Source organism: Hibiscus syriacus, unplaced genomic scaffold, assembly GCF_006381635.1.
Source record: "Hibiscus syriacus cultivar Baekdansim isolate YM2019G1 unplaced genomic scaffold, ASM638163v2 tig00116975_pilon, whole genome shotgun sequence".
In the NCBI taxonomy this organism is placed as follows: domain Eukaryota; kingdom Viridiplantae; phylum Streptophyta; class Magnoliopsida; order Malvales; family Malvaceae; genus Hibiscus; species Hibiscus syriacus.
The window spans coordinates 942,559-958,324 of record NW_024063499.1 but is presented as its reverse complement, the minus strand read 5'-3'; the positions used below and the strand labels follow the sequence as shown (position 1 = coordinate 958,324).

The 15,766-nt window shown below is 35.8% G+C and overlaps 3 protein-coding genes and 1 pseudogene across 6 annotated transcripts; all 4 read left to right on the top strand.

Moving 5' to 3' along the window:
• Positions 1–274: 274 nt before the first annotated feature.
• On the top strand, positions 275–1,396 carry LOC120192492 (annotated as a pseudogene).
• Positions 1,397–2,928: 1,532 nt separating this feature from the next.
• LOC120192489 lies at positions 2,929–5,342 on the top strand. Of its 4 annotated transcripts, none has more exons than XM_039195262.1 (7): positions 2,929–3,270; positions 3,402–3,504; positions 3,614–3,734; positions 4,017–4,138; positions 4,249–4,370; positions 4,534–4,693; positions 4,976–5,342. In XM_039195262.1, exons 1-7 carry the CDS (start codon positions 3,120–3,122, stop codon positions 5,046–5,048), a joined length of 852 nt encoding a protein of 283 aa, XP_039051193.1. In that variant the 5' UTR covers positions 2,929–3,119; the 3' UTR covers positions 5,049–5,342. The 4 variants fall into 4 exon arrangements, with proteins under 4 accessions (XP_039051193.1, XP_039051194.1, XP_039051196.1 ...); XM_039195263.1 differs by having other exon boundaries at positions 2,931–3,270; positions 5,012–5,341; XM_039195265.1 differs by having other exon boundaries at positions 2,932–3,270; positions 5,026–5,341.
• A 1,992-nt stretch (positions 5,343–7,334) lies between these two features.
• Positions 7,335–8,306, top strand: LOC120192491 (NDR1/HIN1-like protein 13). The gene has a single exon (XM_039195266.1). It carries the CDS (start codon positions 7,390–7,392, stop codon positions 8,200–8,202), a length of 813 nt encoding a protein of 270 aa, XP_039051197.1. The 5' UTR covers positions 7,335–7,389; the 3' UTR covers positions 8,203–8,306.
• A 1,932-nt stretch (positions 8,307–10,238) lies between these two features.
• On the top strand, positions 10,239–12,338 carry LOC120192504 (probable leucine-rich repeat receptor-like protein kinase At1g68400). Its single transcript, XM_039195279.1, has 2 exons — positions 10,239–11,539; positions 11,625–12,338. The coding sequence occupies exons 1-2, from the start codon at positions 10,324–10,326 to the stop codon at positions 12,296–12,298; spliced, it is 1,890 nt and encodes a 629-aa protein (XP_039051210.1). The 5' UTR covers positions 10,239–10,323; the 3' UTR covers positions 12,299–12,338.
• The last annotated feature ends 3,428 nt before the right edge of the window (positions 12,339–15,766 follow it).

Here is a 15,766-nt window from a genome sequence, read left to right as displayed (position 1 = left end):
ACCATTTTATTTTAGGGGATTAATCAAACTATAATTTAGAGGTCGAATTACTTATGAAGCAAAAAAAAAAATACAATAAATTATAACAACTAATATATGATACCAAACCCTAAATGCGATCGATGTCAGCCACCCAACCTCGTTTAATGAGAAGCCTCATAATTTATCTCCTCACACACGTCCACCAAAGCCAAACCCCCCTCACTTTGTCTTTTTCCCATAGGTTTATTCAACTCCCACAGCACATGCCATTAAAGCCCCAGACAAAAACACTGCTCTTAAAGCCTTAACTTTCCCAAAACTTTACCCTCATCTTTCTCTTTGAAAACCAGAAACCATAAGCCATGTTGGAAGAACCAATGTCCACAGTACCATATTCCATATGGACATCAATCCTTAGCTGGTTTACCCCATCAGTGTTCTTTGTCTTCCTCAACCTCACAATCGGCACCATTTATTTCACTTCCACTTTGACTTACAACAACAATGGCCAAAGGCATGAACAAGACGATGAAACAAACCCAAAGCTTGTTAGATCTCCATCTTTGTTGCACAGGCTGAAATCTATCAACCTGTATGCTTGAGATTATGCTTATAGATCTCAAGAGCCTGCTGTTGCATATGAAAGAGCCCCGGGCTTGAGTGATTTCCATTTCTCTTTCCAACACCAACAGGCTTCCCTTGATCGTTCTCCTTCGTACCTGCAAAGGGTTAAGTCCATTAACCTCAAAAGCTACTTCTCTCCCGAGAAAGGCCATGAAAGTTTCTCCCATTATGCACCGGAAGGGAGAGCGGAGGAATCCGAGGCGACCCAAAGTGATGGACGGACGCTTGATGAAATTTACAGTCAGCTGAATGGTGAAAATAGCCATGTTGCGAGGACTAAATCTGATACTAAACCGGCATCCGGGGAGATACCGACTAAGCTTCCTAGGAAGATGAAGAAATCCGCTAGTGTAAAGTCCACTTTTCTACATTTTGAAGAAGATGATATCGTTGAAGCTCGACGGCCGGCCACCGTGAGGGAAGGGAAAGAAAAATCCACGGAGGAAGACGAGGAAAATAATGAAGTGGATGCCAAAGCGGATGATTTCATCAACAAGTTCAAGCAGCAGTTGAAGTTGCAAAAGCTCGATTCAATCATTAGGTACAAGGAGATGGTTAATAGAGGAAGTGGATGATGAAAGTAAATTACTAAACTTCAAAGCTTTAGATTTTCAATATCCTTTTATGGGGATTAATTTCAGGGTTTTCCATGATCGGTGAGGCGGTAGATCCAGTACTGGTATTGTTTTTCCAGAACTTTGTGTTAGGAAAATATGGCACTGTCATTTCATCTTCTAGTTTCAAACATTAAAAGCTTCATCTTCTTCACTTGGTTTGAAGAGAAAGGCCTTTAACGGGATAGGTTCAAATTTAAAATCTTACTAATTTTGGGATTAATGAGCTCACTTCCATTAATGTTCACCATTGTCGTTCCTAGCATTAAGCTTTTTAGCTGTTGTCTACTACAACTTCGTTGTTTTAGATGGCTATATTCAATGAACTTAGTGCTATCTTTTTACAATTAACTATAATTTTTTTAACTTTTATCCTATTTTTTTAATATTCTACTTTGATTTCAAACTTTTAAACAATTTAGTTTTATCTTCAAATTATTAGTATATATTCATCATGTTTATTGTTAATAAAATTATTATCTGTAATAAATTTTATTCTACATTGTATTTTTTAGAATCATTATTTAGAATGAAATTGAAATGACATTTGATTTTTATTTTTGTTTCTCTTAATTTATGTATAATTTTTTCAACGTTTTAAAATTTATGTATTATTTTATTTTATATTCAAAATTAATTATCTTTTATGTCATATTATATTATTATATAATACACATTAGTATCTAAATAAAAGTTAATAACTTTTGTGTTCATTTCATTAATAGTGGTCATGATTAACATATATCGATGTAAAATGTTCAAAGTTTTGAGATCAATTTAAAATAAGAATTACAGTTTAATTATTAAATTGGAATGTTGAAATAGAGTTACAGGTTAAATATTAAATTGGAATGTTGAAATGTTTAGAGATTAATTTAAAATAAGAGTTATAATTTAGGGATAAAATAAGAGTATTTAAATGTTGAAGTACTAATTTAAGATCAAGATCATAGTTTTAGAGGTGTAGTGCAATTAACCCTGTTGTTTCAGACAAGACTGTGGGAGCTGTCGGTTCCAAAGTCTGAAGCGGAGAAAAACTGTGTAATGTGTGCGGCCTGTTTTACAGGAGAGGAAGAGACAGTTTTTTACTAAAAGGCCCCACGTTAGTTCTGGACTGAATGGAGCGATGGGGCGATTTTGGTAAAAATGAATATAAAAGGAGTTTATTTTCATTATATTTTAATAAAAATATGTCTGTCCACGTAAAATGCTGATCACGGTCAGGTGCTTGGATGTGATGCACGTGGGAGATTTTGTTTGGGTACTTTACGTTAACACCCAATCTAATGCCCTCTCGTAAGAGTTTACTACAAAGCCTATTTAAATATATATTTTTTAATCTCCGTTTTTTAATTTTATATAATTTAGTCCTCTTAAATTAATTGTTTAATTCAAAGCATCCCTAAACATAATAGGCTCTATGTTGATGTTAAAAGCCAAGTTTCAAATCCTACGTAATTCATTCGAAGAATTGTAATATGTACGCTTTTTATTAAAAAAATATCATTTTTCGTACTTTTAAATCACTTGATTATTTATTATCGATCTTTTTCACTTCATGCCATAAATCATGTTTGGGCCTCCATTCAAGTGGAAAAAATGGATTTTGGGTGTTTTGTGGATCCTATTTCATGTCCATGTAAACTAAAAAAAGGCCGATAGCCCACGTCGGGAGAAGATATGGGGGAAATGCACTTATGAAACATCGTCAAAACCCGAATGGAAACAAACACAGAATCGAACATCTCAAGAAAAACCAAATAGAACATTACCCCAGGAGTAGAGAGCAGATCGCTAGAAGAAAAAAAAACGGACACAAGACAGTGAAAAACGGAGGGAAACAAAGAAAGAAAAGTTCAGTTTTGTTTCCTTACAAAGACAAAACAAAGAAGGGAAGGTATGGTTTGGATGGTGAACCAACAGGTACCAAGAGGAAGAACTCGAATTTGGGGAGCTGCATTGCTGTGTTGGCTTTTCATCATGTTGGTTACCCCAAAGATCCCACTTTCTTACAAGAACCATCTCTATGCCGACATGCGCAACTTCGTTGGTAAAATCATTGTTTTTCATTTATGTTCAATGAGAACAAAGTGAAGTTGGAGAAAATTGTGCTTAGGTTATTAATTTAAATTGGATTTTAAAGGGGGAGATATGAAAAATTTGTTCTTCGTTTTGCCATAGGAATTCCTAACACGTTGAACGTGATCACCAATTTTCCATTTCTGGTTGTGGGAGTTCTGGGGTTTGTTCTTTGCCTGGGATGCGGAAGCTTTTTTAACATAAGGTTGTTGTTTTTTAATTAAAGAAACCCTCTTTTCTCGATGTCCTTTTAAGTTGTAAAGTTTGAATTTTTGTGGCCAATTGGTGATTAACTGATGGTTTTGGACTGGCAGATTGCGAGGAGAGTTGTGGGGTTGGGTGTTTTTCTATGGAGGGATTGCAAGTGTGGCTTTTGGTTCAGCTTATTATCATCTTAGACCTGATGACAACCGAGTGTTGCTGGACACCTTGCCGGTTAGCCTCACGAGTTTACTTTACTTTCAGTTCTCCATTGTCGTTTCTATCATTGAACTATTGTTCTTGATACTAATAATTGCCCTAGTTGAAATGATTAGCTTTGATATTTTGTTTTGTTCTTCGAGTTTTACTTTCATTGCCAATGCCAAATAGGTGAAGTTCCAGTTACTAAATTTCTATTTCGGTGTTTTTATTGTCGATAATCAAGGGTCATTTGAGTTTTTATTACTTTATTACTGTTAAATGTTTAATGATATTAATTCATTCTGCATATTGCAGATGATGATTGCTTATTCCTCACTTTTCTCTATTTTTATACTTGAAAGACTCGGAGAAAAAATCGGATTAAGTTGCTTGTTTTCACTATTAGTTCTTGCTGTCCTATGCACATGTTATGCAAGGTTTGATTCTCTCTTGAAATGTTATACTTATCTGTTCGTTGAATCAGTTGAAGCTTGTCATTCAAATTTTAATTTGTTTTGGCTGAGTCTGATTCGGTTGTTGTTTGCAGAACATTTAATGATCTTCGGTTGTGCATGACATTCCAGTTCATTCCGTGCATAGCAATTCCAATCATGACGTTTTTTTTCCCGCCTAAATATACCCATTCGAGATACTGGCTTTGGACGGTAGGTATGTCATTGATCTTCCTCTTTCACTCTCGCTCTCTTGTTCGATTATTCTTCTTGTTCTCTCTCGCTCAGTTTTTGAAAAGCATCAGCAATTCGTAATATGTTCTTTCCCGACTCTTCAAGAATGTTGGTTTACTTAAAATTCTGAAAACTGTCCGGTACAGGAGTTTGCATCCTGGCCAAAATGGAAGCTCTAGCTGACATGAAAATATACCGAGCAAACAAATATATTATCAGTGGACACTCCTTGGGGCACCTGTGTTCGGCTATTGCCCCTGTTCTGATTACGGTTATGCTCATGCATAGGAGTTGCAGATTCCCGAGGTATTCGAATTTGAAAGTTCAGAATGGAAATTATTAGATGTATTTTAGTATTTAATATAACCAATAATCCAAATGTAATCACTGAATTGCATTTAAAGGCATTCAGAAGTGTTATTATAATATTTGAGTGTTCCATATTCGGAAGTAGATTATTTGCGCCTTCCCACTGCTACGCAATTAAGACATCCTTTACTTTTAACTGCAGTGTTAGGACCGAGTTTGAGATGTCCTCGTAAATATTCGTTCTTAATATGAATTACATTTTCTGCTGATGACTTGCAGAAAAAGTTATTGTTTTCTCTTACTTGGTACTGGAAGTCATGACAGATTAGGTGAAATCAAAGAATGTCCCTGACTCCCTGGCGAAGAATCCAAAAATTCGATGAAGGCATTTATAGGGCAACATTCACGGTGACCGATAAATTTTTATGCGAAGAATCATGGAAGCTGACATCTCTGCCGATGAAGAACATTGTAAGATTTATTCTCCTGTGCTTTCGGCATCACTATGGATCTGCAAAGAATGAAGGCAAGTAGAATTCATTAACCATGACACCATTTTTAGAAATGCACATGATGTGTCTATTGTCTCTTGACTGAGTTATTACACATTGTGATGCTTCCATACCATGTCATTATTCATGGCCATAGTGTAGTGCACATTTTGCTTGTATTGTTTCTCAGTCTTTGCCCATTCTTCATAGTTTTACCATATGCGTCTTATAAGACGACATGTATTACACTCGCCTAGAGACAATGTCAACAGCTTTTGGAGTAATTCATGGTACTTAATGGACATGCTACTGACATTCATGTAGCAGATGTCAAATTGAGTACTAATATGAATCAAAATCATAATTTTCTGAAATGAGAAGTACTTCCAGAACGATTAGCAATTATTTCTTGTCAATAGGCATCAAAGTTTCCCGCCATTTTCATCCTTTGCTTTTCCCAGTTTCTTTTTTCGGGATTAGATTGTTGGATAGCTTGTTACTAGGAGCAAATTAACCGGGATAGTCACCGGTATGCAATGAGGCTTTGAAGTTGGAGGATAATCTCGATCGCCAGCCTCCTTGTGATTGTCCTTTAGATTAATTTCGTCAAATAACATGCAATCTCGATGCAAAACGACACAAAAATTTCGTTTGCATATAATGAGAAGTGTGTTTATAGGTATCCTTGATTTGAATAATCACTTATCCCTTGTGGATAAAGGCATAAAAATTCCGAAGCTTATGTAAGGGGAAATACTTTGGATGGATGTTCGAACCTACAAACGAAGAACCGGCATTATGTCACGAGCCATATTAACTTATACCATATTACCAACTTCGGAATGTTGCTTCGGCTTTAGCCTCACTTATGCCACGATCGAAATCGACGCATATAGTAGTATACAGCAATGTTAGATGGGTGACTGTCATTGTTGCTTAGAATTTGGTAGGAAAAAAAAAGGAAAGAAGAAAGTGAGGCATGAAAGGCAATTTAGAAGATGAGTTATCATCTTAGAATATGACCCTACATTGACATGGCAATGAGGTCGTGATAATCATGGCAAGATAATAATGGTATTATAAAAGATCCTCCAACCTTGTTAATTAAAAAAAGAAAATATTTACTTGGGTTTTAAGATAATGCAAAAGGGATGATTTACCTACTATTAATTAAACCTCTCTCTATTCCATATAAGCCTAATCACATTAACCATTAAAAAACATAAATTAATCCCTAAATATTAAAAATATGATCATGCAAGAAAATAGTTAAAAATTCGATAATTTTATTGTCGGTTACGAAAGAAAAATACTATTGACACCAATACAAGATGAACGCAACAATGATGCTATACTAAATTTTATCACAACTTAAATGTGACTTATCTGAGGTAACTGTGAACACTTATCAATATGAAGATCCAAATTATGGATAAAACAATAAGATAATCAAATAAATATCAATTGGATAGATAAAAAAGGTGGAAAAAAATATAAGAGTTATTATAAAGTATGTGTGGTAACCGGCTTGATAAAAAATCGATAATACCACCACTAGTTATTAAAAAAAACTTAAAAATTTAATCATTATTTATAATTATAAATGTAATTATTAATATTTTTTTTAAAAAATCATCAAAATAATGCATCAACCAATCTAGTCAAACTAATTACTAAATCTGAGATCTATAACCAAAAGGGGAAAAAAAGGTAACCTGAATAATTTTTCTGATAATTTACGCCATCATCACATCTCAATTTTCTTTGATATAATTAAATCTTTCTATCTTCATACTCAAATTAGTTTACCTAAATAGTTAATGCTGTTAATTATTCTGATTAAAATGTTAAATGTGAATTTTCACTTACATGATGAGTTGAGAAAGTGTCTTTAAGAAGAAGAAGAAACACCTCACTATTTTAATCGAAATAGCTAATGGTATAAGGACTACATATAACTTCAAACATAATAGAGGAACCAAGATCAAAATTTTGCCAATTTTTTACAAAAATAATATTAAAAGTTTCAAATATGGTGAGGTTCCACCATCGAAAGGTAGAAAGTACCACTCTTTTCACTTCAGTGTACAATTCTTCCCCTCAAATTCACTCTTTCTCTCTTTACAAATCTTAGCTTTCTCCATTTCCCCCACACAAAACCTTCTAGTACTTTGTTTGGTTTTTTTTCTCATTGTTTCTGCAATGGCAGACAAAGTATTCCCTTCCTCCAAAACCGCCGCTGCTCCACCCTCCGCTAATGGTGGAGCAGCCGTTGCCACAACAATCAAAACCAACGGCGGAGCCACCAAATCCGATCTTATTAACCCCACACCTCGCCTACCATACCGTCCACAACCCCGTAACAGACGCCGTCAATACCGTCCACGGAGGAACTATTGTTGCTGCTGCTGTTTCTGGATCATCCTCATAGTCCTCATCCTCGCACTTTTAGTGGCCATAACCGGTACTGTCCTTTACGTCCTTTACCGCCCTTCGTTCACTCTCGCTTCCCTCCGCATACACCGCTTGAAACTCAAGACCGCCGCCGACGGCTCCTCCTCTCATCTTTCGACGGTCTTCAACTTAACCCTTTCTTCCAAAAACCCGAACTCCCATCTCTCTTTCTCTTACGATCCTTTCGTTGTTTCGTGCGTGACAAGCAATGGCGACGTTTTGATAGGGAACGGGACGTTGCCAGCGTTTGTGAGTGGCAGTAAAGATGAGTCGACTTTCAGGGGGGTTGCGGTGGCGGCGTCGATGGATTTGGATGCGGAGACGGTGAATGACTTGAAGCCGGAGCTGAAGCAGGGGAGTGGAGTGTTGTTGAAGGTGGAGATGGATACTAAAGTGACAGCTAAAGTGGGTGGCTTGAAGAGCAAGAAAGTTGGGATTAGGGTTACGTGTGATGGGATTAAAGGGGATGTTCCGAAAGGTAAGTCGCCGGCGGTGGCTAACGTTGCTGGAGTTAAATGTAAGGTTGATCTCCGGATTAAGATCTGGAAATGGAGTTTGTGAGAACATTCAACAACAGTTTTCTTTCTTTATTTTTTTTCAATGCTTTTGTTTTCATTGTTTTTGGTGTTTGTAAAAGAAATTATCAATGAAAAACGTCCCTTCAGACAAATAAACCCATCGAATTTAATTAATGTTATCCGTAAAGTATATATGAGTATCTAGAATTATAATATTTTAGATATTATTATAAAAATATAATATATTTTATCATTGCAGGGGATCTGCTTATTAGGGCTGAACAATTAAACCGAGAAAATTGAAAAATTTACACGAACCGAGTAAAACGGTTCGTTTCGGTTTGGTATTATACGGTTTGGTTTTCGGTTCGATTTAAAATATTAATTATTTTGATTCGGTTCAGTTCGGGTTTTTCATATGAAACTCATTTATTCTATATTAAACCGAATAGGCAATTTTTTTTTAAAAAAAAGTTAGTTTCAATTGATTTTTTCATTGAAAAATCAAAAAACTAAACCAAATCGAAAAATTCGAACCGAAAAAAACGATTTTAGTTTTTTTGATTTTTTAACCATTCGGTTTCGGTTTAAATTTTGAAAAACCATTTATTTCGGTTCAATTCAATTTTTTAGATTCAATTTTTGATAAAAAAACTGAACTGAACCGAACCGAATACATCCTACCGCTTATATTTAGGGCGGAACATAAAAGTAAAGCGGATCAGAAAAAATGGTAGAGGGTAGACACAAAATCTAAAAATTTGCTGCAGCAGCAGACATGGCATGATAACTGGTACACAAATTTTGTTCGGATTTGTCGAATCTATAATTGGGCCATATATACCCACCTACTGAATCACTTCAACAACGAAACACACACAACTCTACTACTAATCTATTGCCTATATTTCAACTGTCGGTCACAATCCTTTCTCCGTATATTTATTAATTGAATTTATTAATATTTTTTTATTTTTTTCATATATATATTAAAATTTTAAATTATTTGAGTCAATTTATTTAAATCATTAAATTGAATATTTCAGTTTAAATTTTGAACCGAATTTAAATTTATTAAATTCAAATAAACAAAAATTAAAACAGCATCGTTTTGATATTTAACTAAGTAATTTTATTACTTAACTCAATCAAACATTCCTTTATAGACATAATACAATAATTATATGTTATAATTAACTTGAAATTCATTATTATTCATTCCAACAATATCTTGATTGTTTATGTTAAAATACTATTTGATGAAATAATTATAAGAAGGGTTTGCTTGCTGAAGTCTTAATCGTTTCATAGTATTATTGCATCAAATCATGACAATAACAGAACTCTAAAGTCAACAAATCTTCTGACTTATGATATTATTGCATACATACTGAACTAAAAACCAGAAAATGGACAAAGAAAGAATCTTCCTCTGTAGAACTTACGTCCGAAAATATGTGATTGGTTGCCGAGAAAATGAAAATATTATTACCAGATACTCTGGTGGTGGTTCAAGAGAGTGAAGGATAAGGCTGTGACTGTCGGTTTCAACAATTGCTGGAATTCTCTGGCGTCCTGGACGCCACACTACGCCACCCATTTACACGCACGTCTTAATCCCATTATTCCCATTGCTAATCCTTTGGTCAAATTTTGGTCTTAATCTCTATATTTTGTATAATTTTGTACTTAGTCACTATTGTTTACTCTGCCTTAAACTCTGATCAATGTGCCAAATGAAATTTGAAGAAAAGAGTTGAATGATAATTACCTAAAATATCGCCAATAATATCCATTAAGGGCTTCCGGTTTGATCGTATTTACATAATAGTGCATTTTCAGTTAGTGATAAAAATAACAAATTAATATATAATGAATAAGGTCCAATTTAAATATAGTAAAGGTACTAAATGTACAATTTTACCAAATCGTCTTTCATATATGCTGAGCTCCTTTTAATTCCCATGCACCTGACCCAATCTCGTGTTTCACTTTGATGACAAACGCGCGCGTGTTCTACGCTCCTTCCTCACGTGTCACCCTCTTCTCCTCATCATCATATATCAACGGCTCCTTACCTCTCTCCCATTCTGTATTTGGGTATATTATTCTCTCTGATACCTTTTTTTTCTCCATCATTTTCTTGGGAAAATTAAAGGGAAAAATGTTGTTCATGGTTTTCTTTTTGTTTTTCACTTTGGGTCAATGCAGTGTTGATTATAACGCTTTATTGTCCTTCAAAGACTCTGTTTTCGATCCTTCAAATTCGCTTTCCTCATGGGCTAACTCATCCAATCCTTGTTCTGATTCTTGGTATGGTGTCACATGCAACCCTTCGACTCACCGAGTTACGAGACTCGTTCTTGAGAACCTAAATCTTTCTGGGTCAACTCGATCACTGCATCACCTTTCTCACCTTAGACTCCTCAGCCTTAAAAATAATCGATTTTTCTCCTCTTCCCGAGTTAATTTGTCTTCGTGGCGTTACTTAAGGCATCTTTACCTCCGTGGAAACCTATTCTCGGAAACATTCCCCACCGGAATCTCCACTCTTCGGCGGCTCCACCGTCTCGACCTTTCGCACAACGATTTCCACGGCGAAATCCCAATGGCCGAGTTGACTCAGTTGCCGTACTTGTTGACTCTCCGCCTCGAGTCGAATTCGTTCACTGGACCACTCAACTCAATTCCCTCGTTTTCTTGCATTTCGGACTTTAACGTCTCCGATAACAGTCTCTCCGGTGACATTCCGTCGTGGATGTCTCGTTTTCCAATCTCTTCCTTCGAAGGAAACAAAGCCCTCTGCGGCCATCCTCTGACGTCCGATTGTTTCAATCGGACGGCACTCCCGGCTTCCATAACACAAAAGATGCATCACCCCGAGACGAAGAGGCTAAGCAATGAAGTGATCCTGATGATCATCGCCGTAGACGCGGTGGCCGTTATGACGGCGATAGTATCCGTTACGTGGTGTTGTTACAAATACAAGTGTCTCTCCCAAAACGAAGGGACGGAAACAAAAAGTGGGTCGAACTCCAAATCGTCGAGGCCGAATTCAATAGAGGCGGAGGAATTGGTGGTGTTGGAAGGGTGCAAGGGTTTTAGGAAAGTGGGTGATCTGTTGAAGTCTTCGGCGGAGCTGTTGGGCAAAGGGAGTGTGGGTACCACTTACAAGGTGGTGACGGACGGCGGCGATGTGGTGGTGGTGAAAAGGGTGCGGCAGAGGAGGCGGCGGAGGGATGTTGATGGGTGGTTGAGAATAATTGGCGGGTTGAGGCATGCTAATGTTGTGTGTCTCCTAGCATACTATAACTCCAAGGAGGAGCTGCTTTTGGTCTATGAGTTTTTACCAAATGGAAGCTTGCATTCTCTCTTGCATGGTTAGTCTAAATTATGATTTGTATTAGTTTAAGGGCTTATTTGGACAAAATGTATTAGTTTATGGACTTAATATGTTATTTGCAGGAAACAGGGGACCGGGAAGGATGCCATTGAGTTGGCGAACGAGGTTAAAGCTAGCTTCCGAGGCAGCTAAAGGCCTAGCGTTCATCCACGGTAACAAAAAAGCCAAAATCCTCCATGGACACCTTACATCATCAAACATCCTAGTGAACAACCAAGGCAATGCCGGCATTTCGGATTCTGGTCTCCACCAAGTCTTATACTCCCCGTCTCCGACCAACGATGACTACAAGGCCCCAGAACTGAAGCTCAACAATGGCACCGACGACACTACGGGCCTAAAAAAGTACACGCAAAAATGCGACATTTATAGTTTCGGGGTGATATTACTAGAGATGTTATCGGGGAAAACGGCGAGCGGCAATGGGGAGGGGGGGATGAGCTTGGTGAAATGGGTTCAAAGCGTGGGGAAAGAAGAGTGGGGATGGGAAGTGTTTGATTTTGAGATGTTGGGGGATAAGGTGATGGAGAATGAGATGGTGGGATTAATGCAAGTGGCGTTGCTTTGTGTGGCAACATTGCCTAAAGATAGGCCAAAGATGAGTGTGGTGCATGGGATGATCGAGGATATTAGGGGTAAGAGTGGGAGAAATGGTGGGAATGGGATGGTTTCTATTCTCGATCATTTTTCATCTGATTCTTCACCTTCTCAATCAGAAAGGACTCTTGGGCTTTAATAATTAGGTTATAAATGTAGCCATTGTTGAAGTAAAAAATGGTGTTATACCATGTAAAAACTAGGGATGATAATGGGACGAATATGATATTTTTCTCCCAATTCTACTTTGATTTTCTTTAATATCTGAATTCGTAGCAACTTAAAACAGTTGAAAATAAATACAAAAAGAGAAATGGGTGCAATTTTTGACATGGGAAGTCGTAGTGGTGGTCTGCCTTATGGCTGGATTTGGGGTCCCATTGACACCCGTTCGAAATATGGCCAAGAGATTTTGCTCTCTTCTGTTCTGATGTCGACCTAAACTACTGTTCCACATGCCTTATGAATCTTTTACAATCTTTCCCCATTCATAACCTCAATGTTTGTGTATATACATAGATAAGAGAGAAAGTAATTCGTATTTGTTGTGTATTTATAAATTGCTTCTGGTAGGGGTGTAAATGACACCTATGTTCAAATTATTTGTTCGAGTTTGATTTTTAAAAATATATAAAATCAATTTGATAATTAATGAGCAATTCGAGTTATCAATTTAGCTGATACACAAACAAGGTAAATTCTAGTGCACAACTACATAGAAAAATGGAGTTAATAATACCTACCCAATTCAACATATTTTTGATCTTAGCCATGGAATCATTATGAAATTTCATTTGTTGAATATTTTAGAATCAAAATCGTTTCGCCGTAATGCGTAAATATTTAATGGTATAATCGAAAAATAATTAAATGTTGAGGGCTATTTTTACATCATACCAATATTGGTTCCTTTCAAAAAGAAAAAAAGAACTAAAAAGAGAATTATGATTGGAAAAAGGGAGCTAAACCAGGTCTAATAATCATGTGACAACTCGATCCAAGATTCACTCATTTTCAAGCCCGAGTTTGACCAATTAATTATGATTGGAAAGAGAGAACCGGATTCTTCTTTAGTCTTTACAGACTTTTATATCAGTGCATAATCGCCAGTGTTTTGAAAATCGGATAGTCCGTTTTAATCGGTTCAATCGAGAATTATTGTTTGGTCCGGTTCATTTTACATCGGTTAAACCGCTATTAGTGAATCGAAAGGAACCGTTGAATTGGCTGTAAACCGTTCGAACCAGACTGGACCGTAAACCGGTTGAAAACTGGTTATGTTTTTTTTCTAAAAAAATTAAATCAAACGACGTTGTTTGTTAAACGAGTCATGTTGAACTCGAAAGCTTTAAAAGTAAGCTCAACTCGACTCAAAAACTCACGATCTAAAAATTATCAAGTTCAACTCGAACTTGAAATATAATATTGAAACTTGAACTCAAAAAGGCTCGAACTAAAAAAAAATTAGAAGCTTGATTGAAGCCTGAAATTCGAGCTCAATTGAAGCGAAAGAATAGTTCGCTTTGTGCTCACCAAAAGGCTCCATGATTTTGAAAGTCAAGTTACCTCTATTATTTATAGAAGTCAGTTAGGATGCTCTTCTATATTTCTTAGCCATGTGAGATTATTTTGTTTTCATATTTTTACTCTTTAGACTTTTGTGATGCTCTTCTATTTTTCTTAGCCATGTGAGATTTTTTTTATAAAAAAATTAAACCAAACGACATCGTTTGTTATGATTTTTTTAGCCCCAAATTTATTTTTTGATTATAGTTATATAATTATATTTATTATTTAATATGTTTTACCTTAAATATTATGTTGTAGTTGTAGTTGATTTGAATCATTTTATTTCACTTGATTTTATGGTTTATATATGTTATAACTTGCTTTGAATTTGAATATTTTTTTATTAAATGTTTTTATATTTTTATTTAATTTTTTAAATAATTAATTAATTATGACGTCGTCCGGTTCTTCCAACAGGTCTGATCAATTCAACCGGTTGAATCTGTTAACCGGTAACACTGCCGGTTCTGAAAACCATGATATTCGCTGTTGCATAGAACTGTAGCTGGCAAACAAGAAACGTATTTTTGCAATTTTGATTCTTACATCTATTAAAACCAGCGCAAAGGGAAAGCGAAAAGAAGAAAGAATTTGGAAAAATAAGTAAAGAAATATGGCAGAGAAACCTCAACCGGAGAAAGTATTATATTGTCCCATTTGCTCTCTTCCAGTAGAGTACTGTGAATTTGGTCCTGATTTCGACAAGTGCAAGCCTTGGTTGATCAAGAAAGCTCCTGAGCTTTACCCACATGTTCTTGAAGGTTTCTTTTACCCTTTTTTCTATATAAATTATTAAGTAGTTTGCATGCTTTTTTTTAATCCCATGCCTTTCTGTTTCTTGACTGATGGATATTTTTTTTGTTTTTAATGTGAATTTCTGATAGTTTAAGGCTATGAAAGTTATAGTTAGTTAATTGATGATTTCTCTTTGATGATAGTTTAAGGCTATGAAAGTACTTCTACTTTATTTCTTCTTCTTTGGCATTATATGCACATGACATTGTCAACTAAGTCATTGGAGTAGTGGCATATAGGTCCTGGTTTAATCTTCGAAAACCCCTCCCTATATCATATTCATGTAACGTTTATGGTGCTTTGAAGCTTTTGATTTCCAATGCTTTAAGTGACCATTTCCTTAATTAGCTCAAGTAATCTGCAATGGGACTGGTTTTCTTGATATTTTCTTTTCTTAGTGATGCTTCTTTGATGTTCTAAATCATGTTAAAAATATTTGCGCAAATTCTTATTCAATGTCATTGCTTGAGGACCTTTACCTACTAGATTGCTTATTATAATGTGAGAATAACATATATATAAATTCTTATTCAAGAAGTTGTAATTGAAAAGGTTTTACGTAGCCGGCGCAAATGCATCACCGTTGTGAAAGGATTGGATCTATTTGGTGAGTTTCATTTTCACATCTGATCTTTTTCATCTATTTACTAGTTTTTTTTGTCAAAACAAGTTAATTTCCGATGAGTTGTTTTTCAGGAATTAAGTTTAGTGATGCTACTAAGAATAGGGATGACAAAAGGGTACAATTTCGTAGATTTCACACCGTACCCACTCCAATTGAGACGGGGATGGGTATAACTTTAGTGGATAGTGGGCGGGTGTGGATTTAGAAAGTGGTACCTGTCGCGGGTGATGGGTTTGATGTTGCGGAAGACGGCTATCGGATAGAGCAAAATCACAACTGATAATTTGAGAAAATAAAAATGAAGATAAAAGGAGACACAAAAATTACGTGGAAAACCCCTTAATAAAATAGGGTAAAAACCACGGGCAACAGTAGAAGAATTTAACTATGAGAAAATAGGAATTACAACTTCTCTCGATCGACCAAGGAGAAAACAATGATAATTCTCTCTTGATAAAAAGGAGAAAACAACTCTCAAGAAACTCTCTAAATTCTCTCTAGTATTGGAAGAAAGCTAGAATGCTTTGGGATGATTTTGAAGCTAAATGGATAGGGTATTTATAGCTAAATCTTAAGGATTTAATCTTGTAAATACCCTAAAGTTTAATGATTAAAATG